The sequence below is a fragment of the Carcharhinus amblyrhynchos genome, chromosome 9 (assembly GCF_965287045.1).
Source record: "Carcharhinus amblyrhynchos chromosome 9, sCarAmb.v2.hapA, whole genome shotgun sequence".
NCBI lineage: Eukaryota > Metazoa > Chordata > Chondrichthyes > Carcharhiniformes > Carcharhinidae > Carcharhinus > Carcharhinus amblyrhynchos.
Window position 1 is genome coordinate 62092364 of NC_137332.1, and position 17695 is coordinate 62110058.

At 36.6% G+C, this 17695-nt stretch overlaps 1 protein-coding gene across 1 annotated transcript in view; it reads left to right on the forward strand.

Moving 5' to 3' along the window:
• Positions 1-17695, forward strand: part of kif14 (kinesin family member 14) — an 88906-nt gene that overhangs the window by 48955 nt on the left and 22256 nt on the right. Inside the window, exons 20-26 of the mRNA XM_080195835.1 lie at positions 141-234; positions 2302-2443; positions 6212-6306; positions 8993-9087; positions 10686-10910; positions 11212-11396; positions 12898-13056. Of these exons, the coding sequence (XP_080051961.1) occupies positions 141-234; positions 2302-2443; positions 6212-6306; positions 8993-9087; positions 10686-10910; positions 11212-11396; positions 12898-13056 (995 nt within the window). The remainder of the gene's footprint in view (positions 1-140; positions 235-2301; positions 2444-6211; positions 6307-8992; positions 9088-10685; positions 10911-11211; positions 11397-12897; positions 13057-17695) is intronic.

Below are 17695 nucleotides of genomic sequence, written 5' to 3' on the forward strand. Positions count from 1 at the left end.
GTTTGTAGAGACAAGAAGAAACGGGTGTGGCCCCCTTTTATTTGTGCAATGTTCTGTGTTCAACGCTTAAAACACCCTTTTATGAATTTTACAAGGTAAACAGAATTAATCTACAATTTATCCTCTAACTTGTATTTCAGATCATTCATACTGGAACTCCATGAAACTTTCCATGATGATCCAGGAAGCTAATACCATTAGCAACAACCTGAAAAAGAACACTGTTTTCAGCAGGTTAGCATCACCAAAAATATCTCCCAAATACAGTTGGCAATCTTCTTATTGTTTGACATTTAATTATAATTATTAAAAGTAAAAGGGTTAATTAGGGATTGCCAATTAATAATGGCCTGGCAAGTGATACCCTATCTCATGAACAGTGAGTATGACTCACCTGAGTATGCCAGTTTTCATTTCATGTTATTGCCTTATTTGATTTACTTGAAATTACAAACATTGTAGAAAATGATGAACAACTGGATGCATCAGGACAATCTATTATTTAGATTAGTTATTCACCTCTGGTTTATGTGTTTATTCATATATGTAATTGTTCGAATTTTTTTAGATGCAGGTGATTAGACATGAATGTTGCTAACTGGAAGCTGAGCAAAGATACCCTTAAAAATAACATGTATAAAATTGTAATTTGAGGTGCTGGAAGATTGAGGAATAATGTGGAGTTAGTGAGGACAGTTGTGGATGAGCAAGTGGGATTTTGTGCAGGATGGGAGACAGGTAACAGATTTAGCTGATCTGACATTTCGGGGGACCTGATTTGAGGTGGTCTGCTCCCAGGGACTCTGCCAATGTCATTCTTTTAGTATGCAAAAGAACTGCAATACATGTATTTTCTTCTTCTCCTATAGTCCATTGTGGAAATACCTTGCCTTCATTCTACTTTGACCTCATAAAATGAATAAGATTAAACATTTTCTGTTTGAATCATGAGCATAAATCATTTAACTTGCCTTAACATTCTGGAATGTGAACATATGCACTGGTTGCAAATCAATTATCTTGACACCTGAAAATGATTGTTCCTTGTACAATGGTGTTGATATTCAAAACAGGTTAGGATACATACAAGTGAAATGTTATAACTTGTTGACCTATATGAAGGTTGTGCTTTTATAAATTTCTTGCTGAATGGTCATGCATTACTAATGTATCTTGTGTGTGTATTCTGTGTAGATATGTATTTGGATTTCCAAAAGCATTCAAAAAGATTAATGCACAAGATAAAGGCTCATGGAGTTGGGGTGATATATTAGCATGGATAGAGGATTAATTAATGGACATGAAGCAGAAAATGGGACTAAATGGGGCATTTTTAAGTTGGCAGGCTGTGACCAGTGGAGTCCCACAAAGATCAGTGCTGGGGCTTTTGCTATTTACAGCTATATTAACGATAGAACATTTTGTATCTAAATTTGCTGACAATACAAAGCTAGGAGGGTGTTCAAACTGTGAGGAGAATACAGGGGCTACAAAGAGTTGGACAGGTTTAAGTGAGTGGACAGCAAGATTATGCATGGACGTAATGTGAAGAATTGTGAGATTATTCACTCTAGTCCTAAAAACAGAAAAACAGATTTTTGTTTTTAGAAAGGTGTGATACTTCTATATTTTGAAATTTACAGACACTTGGATGCATTTATGCAAGAAACACGTTTGCATGCTGGTGCAACTGGCAGTTAGGAAAGATAATAGCATGTTGGCAAGGGGATTTGAATGCAAGAATAAAGAAGTAATGCTACACTTGTAAAGGGCTTTGGTGAGACCACATCTGGAATACTATGTGAAATTTTGGTCTCCATATTTAAAGGAGGATATACTTGCATTGGAGACAGGTTCACTAGATTGGACCCTGGGATGAGACAGTTGTCCTATGATGAGAGGCTGAGCAAATTGGGAGTATGTTCTCTGTAGTTAGAAGAATAAGGGGTGATCTCATTGAAACCTTTAGGATTATGATCGGGTTGGTTAGAGAATCTAGAAGAGAGGGTGCATTTTCAGGGCAGGGACCTTATCATTTAGGACTGAGATGAGGAGAAATTTCTTCAGTCAAAATGTTGTGAATGCTTGGAATTCTCTGTCCCACAGGATGGTGAATGTGTCATCATTGGTTATATTTAAGGTTGAGAAAGACAGATTCCCTGAAACACCTCAAATCTAGGGATAGGGGGAGTAAGTAGTAAAGTGGAATTGAAACCACCATCAGCCATGATCATTTTGAATGGTGGAGCAGGCCCAGCAATCTTGTCTAACTCTTACCTTGTGTATTTTTCCTTTTTACAGGCATGAAGAGTCTGATGATGAAAATAAAAACATCCAAACTCCGATTCAGATACAGGTTAAAAATACTAAACTGGGCATAAGCACGTTCTGGAGCTTGGAAAAATTTGAATGCAAGTTGGCAGCAATGAGGGAACTTTATCAGGTAAAGTTATATTCTCATTATAACATATTAGAATAACTGTTCCAGCAGTTCTTTTTTAAGATAAATTTGCTATAATCCCAGATTACCATAAACCTAGTGGTGATTTAACCTGAGAATCACCACACCTCAGGCAAGGGGCAAGGGGCAAGGTTAAGGAGGCAAGTCCTTCAGGAATGACCTCAGCTGGTACAGGAATTGAACTGCACTGTTGGTGTCACTCTACATTGACTCAGCTGTCGAATCAACTGAGCTTAATTGACTCCCCACAGCAAACATTTCTCAGTAATCTGGACTTGCTAGCTGAAAGAAGGAAGGTTTCTATGATTTCTATTTGCTGCTTGGTGGGACTTGATAATTAACAGGTGCTGATTATTTCTGTATTTTGGATTCACCACAATCCATGACTAAACCAATTTTATGGATTTTCCCAGAAACCAAAGTAATAACATCAAATGCTTCAAATGTACATTAAAGCCTTCTCGCTGTTTAACATTTCCTCTAAGACTTGCTCCAAAATCCAATTTGTTACATCCTAGAGACTATCAGAAAAAATTTTGCCATGTTACTTTCCTGCAACACATAATGTGCACTTTACAGGGGGGGGCATAAGTAATTTGTAAATGCTTGGAATCAAATTTCCTTTCGCAAATGCGACAACAACATATTTGCATGTCTTTGTGTTTCTTTACCTCTTTAGAGCACCCCTCTTGTTTTCTTTACCTTAAGATTCCTGGCTTATTTCTCTTCTATTTTACATTTTTATTACTTTTTTAGTATTTTCTGGTACTTTGTCGACTCTAGATGGCAGCTATGAAATTGGTTGGTTTGAATCAAAAGCAGAAGTTTCTTTCGAAGTATTATCTGCTTGATTGGACCAGAAGACACATGGCCAATATTTTTCTAAATTTACAATTTAAATAAACGTTTATATAAAGGAAAATGGCTTTTTATTTCACTTGTGTTTACTGTAAATTAATGATACCAAATTAATACCTTGGAATAAAACAGTGCAGTGTTGCCTTTGTTATACTCAAAACATGAAAGAATGTGCATATTATAATGTGTTCTAATTACAAGTATTTAGTTCAAATGCCTGTTACTATTACTATTCAAATTTTCATTCTTTGCCATAGTTTGTTTTCTAATTCTACTTTGAAAGAAAGCTTAGATTTCTTAAATGTGTTTTGAATTTATGGACTCTCTCTCTTTCTTGTGCCATCCCTGTTGAGGCTTGATAAGATGTGGTATGAAAATCAAGTCAATTATTCAAAAAATAAGTTGTATTCTTGCACATGACATGGAAATTCATGAGCAGTAAAAGCAGAATCTGGACAAGTCCTGATAAAACAAATTCAAACGTCATGACCATTAGTCTGGCCTCAAAATCGGACACAACAATCTGTCTTTTTCAACATCAATAGGTGATAAGATGGGCTTTTCAGGTCTTGCATATATTTTTTACACTGCAAAATGCTCAGGCTCGTAGGAAAATTTACATAAAGACATGGTAGAATTTTGTTGTAAAATTACTTCATGCAGGTGTCTTTTCACAAGCTTTAAAATATTCCCTGTTTTTCTGTTTTTTTTTACTGCTTCACATTCAATAGTTTTATTTATATTGGCATTTTAGCTTAACAGTAATTTTCATTTTATTTTCTTTAAAGGTCCTGTTTGAATAGAGGATATTAAACATGTTCTATCTTGTTTCCGGGCAATTACTTGGCAAAGTTGGCTTTACATTTGCAGTTAACAGTTTACCCACCATGAGAAAATTGTATAACAAAGCTCCTGTTCATTGGTTTGAGTAGTAAAGGGTATAAAAACTTGGTTATTTCCAGAAGACTGAAAATAAATATCCTTATGAAAAAATAGCATTTCATTTCATATGTGATTTTCTGCGTTGGCTTGTGTAATGATCATTTGTACTACTTTTGCCACCAAATCATTCGGTGTGTCAGCATTAAGGGACTGAGGAACCACAATGTTTGAAAGGTCAAAATTAAACTTGTATTTTAATAAGAGTCACCATGAAGTTAAAGACTAATATAATGGAGCAATTAATGTTACAATTTATGAATTGTGAACTCTTCATTTGAATTACTGACTCTGAGACCTCTGTTGTTCTCCTTTACTGTTGACCCTCACTACATCTGACTGAAGAAATAGTTTGTGTTGTGATTTGAATCGTGAAGATGTTACAGATGGCAGTCTGCTATATAGAGTTAGATGCACTGAGGGTCTGGTAGCACAGTGCTAACATCAGTGGCCTAGTAATCCTGAAGCCAGTACTGTTGTGGAATTTTAAAGGTGGCCAATTGTGTCTTAACTTAGACAATTCAAAACTCACAAGGCAAATATCTCTGTGCAAAGATGTAACAAAATTTATTTTACGTAAAACATAGAACAAAACAATGCACACATACAGCCTACAGGAGACTTAGAAAGGGTTGGATAGCTCTAAGAATAGAGCAAAAAAACCTCTCCGAAAGATCTCAAGTACAGAGTCAAATACAGATCAATTATACTTTTTTCTAATCAATAACTTTGCTTATAATTAGCTTAAAATCAATTTCATTTCAGTCACACATCAATACAAATCTCTGTCAAGTATCTCAGCCAACCATATGACACTTAATAGCATGGTGATAGCTCATTCGCCCAGTTAATATGGACATAGTCTACTTTCTTGGTTCTAACTACATTCCTGCTGCTCAATAATGGCAGATGCTGTCGCGAGGTCAAAATGGATGTTCCCACTGGCTCACTGCCAAGTTGAATAGAGATGTGTTCCTGCATCCAGGGGCAAATCTATCTCTGGAGAGTGAATGCATCAATTCCTAATGTTGCAATTTATGTTCCCTTTTTGGAATTTCCCCAATAAGATGACTGCTGAGTAACCTGTTCCCATACCTTTGGCTTTAAACTATTGACATTTACCACCATGCCTTTTGGTACTAGTGCTTGACTCAAGTGGACAATATATTTAAAATATCAGTATATATATTTTAAAATCATAACTTGTTTTGAATCACTTACTGCATTCACATATGTGTAAGTTGTTTGTGCTAGCTTGTCCAGTAATCATTTAACTCTTTACTGATCCTTTGTCCTCTGAAAGGCTGCATTTTGCCTATGAATCTTATTAGCTAGTTAGAAATTTCCTTCAAGTATCTCTAACTTAAAAACAACGACTGTCGGTGGCCGTTAAAACAATGGATCATCGTACAAACCAACTGGTTCACTGATGTTCTTTCAGAAAGCACCTGGTTTGGCTTGTATGTGACTTCCGTCCAATGCAATGTGGCTGACTTTTAACCGTATCTGAAATGGCCTAGTAAGCAACCCGGTAGTGATTCACCAACAGCTTTTCAAGACAAGGGCAAGTTGGTGAAGGGCTTGAAAAACTTTACTTTAGCAGCAATGGTCTCAGCACGTGAATAGCTATTGCTGGAAACCTGGGACCAAGGGCTTCCTACCACAGTTGGTGTGAAGTGTTTATTAATTGCAAAGATAAGTTAACAAATTACTTGTTGTTTTATTGATGATTGCCAAACTCATCGGCATTTAATCACCTTTTGTCTTGGTACTTTTATTTTAAACTTGATGAATCACTGCTTCAAAATCCAACATTAAATATAGCTCTCTTCCAAATATTTCTTGGAGAACTAGTCAAAAACTCTGAAATTTGATGGGAGCAAATATTCTGGTTTGTTCTATTGCTTTTTCAACATTAATACCAAAATAGATTATAATATATCTTCTCAACAGGGCAATACACATTCTAGAGATGAAGACCTTTTTTATGACCCCAATGATGATTGGGAAACTGATTTAATACTATCTTCCTCTTTCTCTAGAAGAAGGTGAGTAGGTTTTGAAATGTGTTTCCATGCAATCGAAGTTGATTTGAAAACAGCACATTCTGAATTGGAGGGGTATAACATATGGAAGGTACTGAAAGAAGATGGCACTGACAACACTTTGCTGTTGTCAGTGCTACGTCATAGACTTCAATCTATGCAGCTCTCTTTTTTGAATTAGTACTCCTCTACTGGGATTTTGAAGCTGTATTTCCCCTCCTTCGAGTTATGGGTACAGCAGTAACTTTGCTCTGTTATTTTTGAATGTATTATGAATCAATACCCTCATGGTTTTCAATGCATTCTTTGTAGATTTTGATTTAATGGAAAGTATTTAAATAAGATAATACAAAGCATATTGTGAGCAAGATAGGTCCATAATTTCACATTATCATTCCTAAACAGTACAACTTGTACAATAACTTTTTTGCAGGTTGAATTTCAATTTTTTGAGTTTAGTGTATTAAATTTAAGTGGAAAAATCAGTTTGCAACATGTAGATGTTACACTAGTGGTGTAATATAAAGTGGTGTTTGGTATTTATTACATATATTCCTGACTTGAATCTATTACATGTGCATACTTATCCTGTGCCAATCACCACCCCTCACGTTTTAGATGTTGTTTTCTCATTTTGGATCCAAGCATGTCCAAACCCAAATGCAAACAAGTGTTCCTCCCTGAGCCAGTTAAGTTATGGTATTCTTAATCATGCACTAAACTTTCTGTATTGAGGTCTGTAATCTGTGCTGCAATAGATCCTGATGACAACTGTGATTGTTCAGGAAATTATAGCTACATTTTCTAAAGGAATGTGGAACAAAGCATTTGATGGTGCTCCAAGTGACACCCGCTTCCCATAGATTTTATTCCTCTAAAACAAAAATAAAAAATGGCTTTTATATAATGCGTGCGTGTATGTATGAAAATATAGCTCCTGATTTATCATGTCTCTTTGTGCGCACAGTGCTAAGCTATCGATTAGAAGTAGATGATGCTTGGTAAATTGTTGTTCCAAGTTTCAAAGCTTTAAAAAGCTTAGTTCACAGTGTATGTGCCAACTTAAACAGAAGCTAGTGTCCTTCAGAACAGTGTCTTTTGCCAGTCAGTAGTTGTGTTACTGAAAAGCTTACGACATACAACTGTGAAACTTGGAAACAAATTGGGATGATAGATTTTCACACCACATGTTCATTTGTTGTAGTGTTAAGGCACTGGAATAACCTCTGTTGTTATTCTGTCTGGAATATTTAACAGTGCCTTTTTTGTATTCCAGACGGAATACTGTTGAAAGGGATAGATACAGGTCTTGGATGCATTATTGAAGTTGAATAATTGTTTAAAACTATCACCTTAAAATATTCAGTTTGGAAAGAAATGTGTATTTGAAAATGCACCTCTTTTAAACAAAAAAATGTGATCCTTTGTACCTTTTCAGAGTTCCATGTGTACAAATCAATAATAAATGCATTAGTCCCTGTTATGATTTTCTGCTGAGGCATTCTCACTTGCTGCACATTTCTAAGCCATCACCATTGTTAGATTTGGACGATATATGAATTGTTTTGAGATAGTAAGCCTCAATAATAAAAGCTCCCATTCCTAAAAAGACCTAATTTGCTTCATAGCAATGTTGGGAAAAGGATGGGATGAATTAATGTTCCCAACATTTAATTATCTCCCCATTCGAGCATCAAGATTTAATTAACTTCTTGCCCTCTTCAGAAATAACACTACAGAATCCTTTTTATGATAAATTCACATTTTAACAGCTTTAATTTTCTCCAAACTGGTACTGTTTGGCTTACAATCTCTTAACAGTCCAACTAAATGCTATCAATTGAATTGTTACAATCAGTTGATCCTACTTTGGGATATGAGAGCCTTAAGTTGCTTAGCGTTATGTGTCAACACTGATCAACTGATAGGCTTCTGGTTTCTGGATTAGAAGATTGCTTTTTTGAGTCTCACATCCAGATTTAGGTGGCATAATCTATACTAAAACTACTCCAAGACAGCGCATTGCTGGGGCTACTAGCCATCATATGAGACAAAATCCTGTTGTACTATTGAGGAAAAACAATTAAGATCCCTGTGGTGATTTTTAAAATATAATCACCAATTCTCCTAGTGCCATGCCAATATTCTTTCCTCAGACAGTATCATCTAAACAAAGAAAATCACCTTATTGTTTATGGGGTGCTGCTAATGGAATTGTTTGCCACATTTGAATTTACTTTATGATATGCTAGTGACGCAAAATGCCATACATATTGTGTTTAAAAATATTGGCTTTCATTAGGCCTTCTGTGCCATCATTGCTCACAAAGTAAAAAAGACTTGCAGTAATATTGTGCTTTTGATGGTTGTTGGAAGTCTGAAAGTGTTTTATAGCCGATGGAGCAAATTTGTAGTGCATTAATCTTGAATCATACAAGTTTTTTTTAATGTGTTCAGATCACAGTAAGGATAGCATTTAATTAGTTAGTCAAACAGCTAGACATCTATCTTGGTATCCATTATTAATAAATGGCCCTTCAGGAATATATTCCAACATTCATAGATTTGTTTCTATTGTGACTTGGAATGTGTGAATGCATTGAGCAGCAGTTTGAGGATGTTGCTAATGATATAAATGCAATAATTTGTGAAACAACTGAAATTACACACTTCATTTTTCCATGCTTAGAAGCAGAAGCTTTTTCAAAAGCAAACGAATATCTGGGTGTTTAGCAGGAATCCAAGCTCTTAGTGTTCAGAATCTGCAGTCTGCACATCCTACAGGTATCGATTCATAGAATATTTACATACTAAACTACTGTGTGTATATGTGAATTCAGTTAGTGTTCTGTTTTATTTTCATAAGTTGCTGCAATGAATACTTGATTTTGGCAATTATTTCTGTAGTCTTTATTCTCTACCTTTATCCTATATCTTATTCTGAGGGTGTTAATTTTGCTGGGATATTATTTCACAGGCACTGACTGTATTCCAGTAAGTCCTTGTTCTTCCTGTGGGAGTCCACGTGGTGTTGCCAGATATTTTTATCTTGAGCGCACCATAACCCAAGTCTAACCTGCTTGTGTGCTTGCATGCTCTGTGGCAGGCATTGGATAGTTATCAGGAGCAGTTACCCTGACTGCTAATGGAAAGTGTATAATATGGACTTTGATCTTCACTTCATTTAGAAATTCCCAGGTTCCTAATTATTTTTTTCCTCCTTCCCTAACTCCTGCATTCTTAAGGTAATTTTTATATTGTCCCAATTGAGGTTGATCAAAGGAATCAAACCTAGATTAAACTGGGCAAAGTTTAGCTACCCATTGCCTTAAAATAGGGATTGCTAGGTGAAAAAGAAATGACCTAATTTCTGCCTCTGCCATCTGAGGAAGCTTATTCAATAGATAATCCACTTATATATGTGGGGTATTTCTCTAGGTTAAATTTAGCATCCCTTACCCCACTTTAAGCAGAAGCTTTGTTCTTTGGTTCCCATTATTTTGGACTAAGTAAATAGCTTGACATGGACTACATTATTTTGTTAGTTTAGAATCTTACAATCAGCTGAACTGTTGGATGGCTGTTTTTTAATCCATTATTTTACACGGACACAATGTTTGGTAAGTGCTGAATGTTTGATGTTTGCAGCTATTTAGTACATACCCTTTTTGGTTGGAATACTTAAGATGCATGATCTTATTTCTGATGCATGTAGTAAATGTGACTGAATAGTTTGTCAACATTAAATACTTGTATTTCTGTGTCGTTCAGTATTGTTTTTTCATTATCTCTATCAGAATCAGCATAAACCTTTTTACTGATTGCATAGAGTAAGAACATTACAAGATTTTACATGTAGTTTAAATTGTTTTAAGTTTGGAAAGAAAATTGTCACCATGACAACTCTAGACACATTTATCGTCCAGGGCAGCTGCCAGCCTTGTTGAACTTGAGGCAACATAATAGCTTCTCTCTGTGACAAGATAAAGAATGCATGTAACCTCTAAGTTATTTCTATGAATTTCAAGTTGCGCAGCATGTGGTTGGTTAAATTTTACCTGCTCTACTGTGTTTCTTTACAGCTGTGATTACTGCCATTATAAGCCAGATGGCTGTCCAGTAGAAATGACATTCATTCACTTAATGACTTCTTCATAAATTGTCCTACACTATTCAATGTTGTTTTTAATGCTGCATATGAAATACAACTGGCAAAATCAAGAGCTGAGGCAAAATGCATAATACACACTAGGATTTGTTGCAGGAGTTTGTTTTCTGAATCTAGTAACATGTCTTTTGCATTAACTGTAGAGCTGAAACTTTGAATTATTAGCAGTTATTCAAACCTTTTCACTAATGAAATTATTTTCATTTTGAAACAGATCTGCTAAATGTTTCTCAGAGTATATGTTTAAAAGGGTCAGAGTCAACACTGCCTGTCGTTTGTAAGGAAATTTTAGGTGCAGCTGTTGATTTTCTGGGAAGAAATCATTTATCACAGGAGAACATTCCTGATAGACTTATAACTGATCTCCTAACAATTTATAAAGGGACGATGGAAATCTCCAAATCCTATGAACAGCTTGATGAAGAAAGTCAAGAAAATTGTAAGTCTGCAATTCTGATTTTTAAAAATTATATCTAGTTTTTTTCCAGAAATTACTTTGGCACTTCTTAGAACTAAAAGGAAAATGCAGATAACTGCATGTTTTCCAATGATGTATGAGACATTTATTCAGAGAATTGGATTATAAACCTGAGCTGCCTGGGTCTTGCTGATGAACTTTTTACAAGATGAAAGGAAAGAACCTCGGGAGTCATTGTTCATCAATTATGTGGCTCAATTTACTTGTGCATAATTTCATATTGTGATCTAACATTAATGGCTCACTTTTTAATTCTACCTAGTGTTCATCAATAATCAAGCCATGCAATCATACTGTGTCAGAGCCACATCAATTTTTGAAAGGGTGACCATTCTCATGAAGCTGTGGATGGACATTGTCCCACAAGATACATGCTTTGAGATAATTGAAGATGAACTGCTTGGAGAAGTTAGAACATTAGGTAGAAACTTACAACTACTATTGCAGGTACATTATGTTCATTTTCATTATCTGTGTGCAAAACTTGTGGCAAGCAAGATTAAAATTCAAAGTGTTTTATTTTCCTCTTGATATAGCAGCAGATCCTTAATTAAATAACTAAAACACAACGCTTGAAAATCTCAGCAGGTCTGATAGCATCTGTAGAGAAAGAATAAAGCTAACATTTCGAGACTGGATGGCCTTTTGTCAGAGCCATTAGCTCTATCCTGACTCCACAGATGCTGTCAAACTTGCTGAGATTTTCCAGCATTTTCTGATTTTATTTCAGATTCCAGCATCTGCAGTAATTTGCTTTTATCCTGAACTAATAATTCTGGCTCTCCAAGAAGGAGTATAATTGAATTTTGTATTCACATCTGAGTTGAAAGTGCCTTCTACTTATACATTAGAACATAGAAGATAACAAACCAGACCAAGGATACAGAAGGAAGTCTAAAATAAGATCATCATCCAGTTGTTTCATCTGTTGGCTATGACATCAATTTCTGTCAATATCTCAAATACAAAATGAATAGGCTAAATTATACCAAGTGCCAGATTTCCTGACTGCCACACACCCCACTGTTAAAAAGACGGGACAATCTGCTGTGGGAACAGCAGGGAGCCATTTAACGGCTCAATTTGAGGAGGGGCTCCTGCCTTGAAGGATTCTCTCTCTGCCTATGAGTTCCTCTAAATGTCTTGAAAACTTGGATCAAATCACCCTTTTAACCTTATAAATTCGAGAGCATATAGAATAGTATTCTGCTTCAGAGTCAGTAAATATGAGCTTGTGGATATATTGATTACAGAATATATATTTGTGTTCTGGGGAAAGGCTGATTGTTCTGGAGCACAGAGGGATTTGTGGACTTAAGCTCTCAATACATTAAAGTGGCACATAAGTGAATAATGCAATCATAAGCTAATACAATTTAGCGATATGTGTAAAATATAAAAACCAACATGGGTTTGAAATGGAGGAAGGTGGAAGAGAGAAGGACCACCAAAGAAATGGGGTAAAGCTATATTTGATACTTTAATCCTGTCAGATCAAGTTCTAACTGTTAAAATTTCACTAAATTGTACTTGCACAGAAGTGTTTTTTTAAAATTTGTTATTACCTCTCCATTTTTTCATGGAACGCTATACAAGCCAAAAACTGAAATTGCTGTAAGTCTCCTTGAGAACTCTGCTCAGAATGTTCTCCTGCACATTCTTTGCACACATAGGCTTACCTACAATGTGTGTCCAGTACTTTATTTCGTTTCAGATTTCCAACTTGTGCAACCATTTTTCTATTTGTTGAACATAAATGTTTTGTAATTAAGAATAAAGAACAAAGAAAAGTACAGCACAGGATTGTTTTAAGTAAAATTGAATAGTAGCAAAATTTTATTTTAAAACATTTTTGTCTGGGTCCAAGGTTTCTGAAACCTGGAGGAGGTGTTGTTAGTGCTTTATTCAATATCTTGTTGCAAGCTGATGCCTGTTTGTGTGTTTCCAGGGCTGTGATTCAGATATTTCTTCTATGGTAATGGAAGCTGAGAACAAAATAAGCCAAACAATTAGAAGACTTGTAAAGCACATAGGTCATTTGGCAGCATTCATGAGCATGGAGCTGCATTTTGACGAAGAGAACATGGATGATTCACCCAGTTACAAGGTACTGTGTTTTTGCAGCTTTGAATAAGAAAGCATTCTAGACGTTGATAATTCGATGTGAATTTTGTTCTTGCTTCTTTTTAACAAATTTGATGCCAAAATATGGGCATCAACACTATATGAGCTGCAAGTGCATTTTAAATGTGCTCTCTTTATATACAAAGCAGAAATACTAGAACAATCTAGCAAGTTCAATAGATTGTTTGCCAAGTTTATCAAGTTTTACTTGCAACTCAGGACTGAGTCAAACTTGTGCCACCCTGAATGTGCCCCTAATGATCAGACTGAGGTGTGGCTTTCATGGGATGAAGGTACTGGAATAGAAGGACACAAAATAAACTTTGTGTTTATAGTAACTAAGGATCCCAAATTTCTGGAATATTCTTAGTTGTGACAAGCCCCCTTTCAGGCATTGCATAATCTTCAGTGATATTTATGGGGAGACTTCAAGATGGTTGTCATCATTATATGTAACCTATAGTTGATTTATTTGATTTGTCTACTTTTCTTTCCCTATATCCAAATTCTTGCTTTTATAATCAAGTGTGATTTTCCTGGCAAGAATTTGTATGACACACAACTCTGAAATCCTCCAATGATCTATTCTTCGTCCCATCCTCTTATCTGTTTCTGTGGCATCGACTGCAGGCACAGGGTCAGCTTTTATATCTACTTTTAGTTCTCTGTTGGTTGACCCCACAAACAACAGTTTTTGTAGTGCAAGACTACTTTTTGATGGATGAGTTAAATTTCCTTCACTAAATGTCCGGAAGACCAGAGCCATTGTTTTGACTCCGTCATAAATTCCATTCCTTTGCTACTGACTCCATCTGTTGCCTTGGCATTTGGCTATGTTTTAACTCCACATCTTAGCTATTGCTGTCTGTTTACTTCCAGCTCCCAAATCACTTGCCTCTGCACCTATCCCATCACCTTTGTGATATTTCTTGTTTTTTTAAATGTCCACTTGGACAGTTTCTCACATTCTACTGTCCGTAAACTTCAACTTGCGCAAAACCTGTTCACCTCATCCTGCTGATCAAATTGTTCCCTGGAATGTTTGAATTTAAAATCCTTTTCTCATCTTCAGAACCATCCTTGACTTCATTGTGCATTGTCCTAGTCCCACTGATAATTTACATACAACTCTCCCACATAAACACGTTCTTAAGAACGGGAGTCAACTATTCACCTCTATCTGTTTTGGCATCCAAGTCGATTATGACAGATCTATATCTCAATTTCATTTTCCTGCATTAGCTCCATATCTTTTAATGCCCTTGCCTAACAAAAGTATTATTAATTTCAGACTTGAAAATTTCAATTTTGGGGGAGTGAGTTTTGTATCTCCACTATCCCTTGTTTGGTAAAAATGTTTGTTGATTTCTCTCCTAAATAGATATACAAATTTTAGGAGTACAGTGGAATTGCCCACTTGAGGAAATAATGTGACATTATCTGTTGTTTCATAGCTTGTATTTTTTAAGACAGACCCTAATGAATAAAGGACACAGGGAGAAGAAATGGGCCCTCAGCTTCTAATAGACTAGAAACTTAGATTTGAAACCAAATTTTCAGGGGAAACTGAACTTGGTTGAGACAGTTACGTATTTGTATTTATTCCTATTGGCTCACTGGAGCTATGCTGTTTTAGTATATGCACCAGAAATATCACAGAATCACTACAGTGCAGAAGGACGCCATTTGGCTGAACAAGTCTGCATCAACTTTGCGACAGAGCATCTTAGCCAGGCCTTGTCAGCATTAGTGAATGGGCTATGCCTATTGTTCCAGTCATCAGGAAAGATAGATCTATAAGGAGTTGCAGAGACTTCAGAGTCACCCCAAATCCAATATTATGTGCTGAACGTTACCTTGTATTGAAGACCTGTTTGTGGGATTGGCAGGAGTCCAAAATTTCAGAAAAATTGGCCTGAGCCAGGCCTATTTGCAGATGAATGTGGACAAGAAGTCACAGGAACTTCTGACAATCAGTGTTCGAAGGCTTGTTCCAATACCGAAGATTGCTGTTTGGTATCACGTCTACTCCTATTTTATATCAAAGGGGAATGGATCTGATCCTGAGTGGACTGAGCAGGGTCCAGCGCTATCTGGATGATGTCCAAGTCACTGGAAGAGATGAAGAGCAACACCATAGAAAATTGGATGCTACTCTCCAGAGATTCAAAGACTATGGTCTGAGATTACATAAGGACATGAGATTTTCCAATACTTGTTTGAGTATTTGGGACATGTGATTGATGCCACTGGCCTTCACAAATCTCCTAATATTAAGGTCATCACAGAGACACCTGCAACTTGGAATATTAACCAATTAAGTTTCTTCCTGGGATTGTTGAATTTTTATGTCAGATTTGTCCAAAACTTAACAGCAATTTTGACACCCTTACATAATCTCTTGCATCAGAACAGGACGTGGAAGTGGTCAGGCAATAATGTCTTCAGACAAGCCAAAGAAGCATTACTTAAGTCTGAAGCTCCCACGCACTTTGATCCTATTATACTTTTACAATTAGCTTGTGATGCATTCCTTTATGCTGTAGAACTGGTGGTCTCCCACGTTAAGCCATCAGGGGAAGAAAGATCGATTGCTTTTACTTCTTGAACCTTGAGCAAAGCTGAAAATAAATATGCCCAGGTTGAATGGGAAGCCCTAGGGATCATTTGTGAAGTCAAGGAATCGTAAATAAGAATGTATGGGAGAGAGTTTACATTGACGAACCATTGTTCACTTACCAACATTTTTGGACCACGTGGGAATTCTGTCATTTGCAGCAAGTAAAATGCCAAGATAGGCATCATTTTTGTCTGCATGTACTTACAAGTAACGGTAGTCAACTCTACATTGTAATGTGGTGGACTTTCAAAACCACTGCCAGGCAGTTCATCAGGCTGCTGAAACGGGAACATCTTCTACTTTTAACAAGTACGCTACACATCTGTCACTTCTAGGCAAGTGAGAAAAGACACTTGGAGCGATCCCATGCTCTCAGAAGTGATGGATGTGGTTTTATGAGGAAAGTCTTCAGAACTAACAGCTAACCTGAAACCTTACTACTCCAGGAGATTGGAGCTGTCAGTACAGTTAGGATGTCTTCTATGGGGGCTCATAGAGTAATCATTTCGCTACCACCGAGGAAGTAGGCATTAGAGAAGCTACCTAAGGGCCATTGAGGAGTCTTGCACATGGAAGAAATAGCAATAAGTTATTTCTAGTGACCTGGTTTGGAGGCAAAAAATGAGGAGACAGCTGGAAAATCTTGTGAGAAAATAAGAAACCTCTCATCTTTACTGCTGCCGTATCCATGTGAATGGCCTGAAGAGGCTTGGCAACATGTATAAGTGGATTTTGCAGTACTGTTCAAAGCGCATATGTTCTTAGTAATGATTTGATGCCAACACCAAATAGTTCAAAGTTGCTCTGATGACATTTAGCTCAGAAGTATTCAGTCTCTTTGGATTTTCCAATCATTTGGTAAGAGCCAGTGGACTTCAATTTGTTTCACTGGAATTTGAGAACTTCCTACAAGAAACTATCTGAACACCATCACCCTGCTACTAATGGTCTGGCCAAACACTTCATTCAAACCCTGAAACACACTTCAAAAGGTAGCACGCAACAAGATTTGCTATCCAGCACCGTAACAAATTTCTACTTGTCCACACATTCCACGACTAAAACTTCTCTGCCTTACTCATGATGAGTATGTTCCACATTTGATCTCTTAAGACCTACAAGAATTAAGGCAATTGTGTGATAGCAATAATAGGCACAAGTGGATTGGTGGGAAGGCAAAACCCAGAGTTTTCCACCGATGACCAGGAAGTTTGACTCGGAATGAGTCAACAGGGGAGAAACTGGTTCCTGCCACCGTCCTTGCGCAGACTGGACTCCTCTCGTGCTATCCACACAGAGATGACCTTGTCTGGAGGATACATGCCGATTAGTTATTGGCTGGACGAACAAATTGCCAAATCTGGAACATGTTGAAAATTCAGCATCAGACTCCTGACTTGAACCTTCCTACAACCCTATACTACCAGACGTCTTTTGAGAAAATCAATACTTCATCTTCTGTCATAACATAAAATCTGGCTAAACCAACCACCTGTAACACCAGTGGAACTGTGAAGACACCTGAGGCTTGCCATCAACCCTTCTGAGAGCGATGACCTCCAGATGATCTGATTTATTAATAGTGACTAACTCATTGATTATTCATTTTGAACCTGTTTTGAACTTATTTGAGGATATTCAATTTAAGAGGGGAGGAAATGTTATGTAGTTGTATTTATCCTATTGGCTCACTGCAATTCTGCTGTCTTAATATATGCACAAAAATGATGTAATAGACCTAGCACGGAAAACAGAGAAGCAGCAGATGGAAGAGATCACACACTGTTTATAAAGCTCCATTTGTTTCTAGCCAAAGTGTGTCCTGCTTATCAGGTCTCCAATGCATAACAGAAACCACATAAATTCATCAAGCCATCTGAGCTCAGATGAAGATGATGATCATAATAGTTCTGTATCAGCAAGCTAAAGAAGACAAGCTGGATTTAGAAGATGAGAATTGGCAAATATACAGCTGTAGCTGTTTCTCTCACTTGAAATTAAC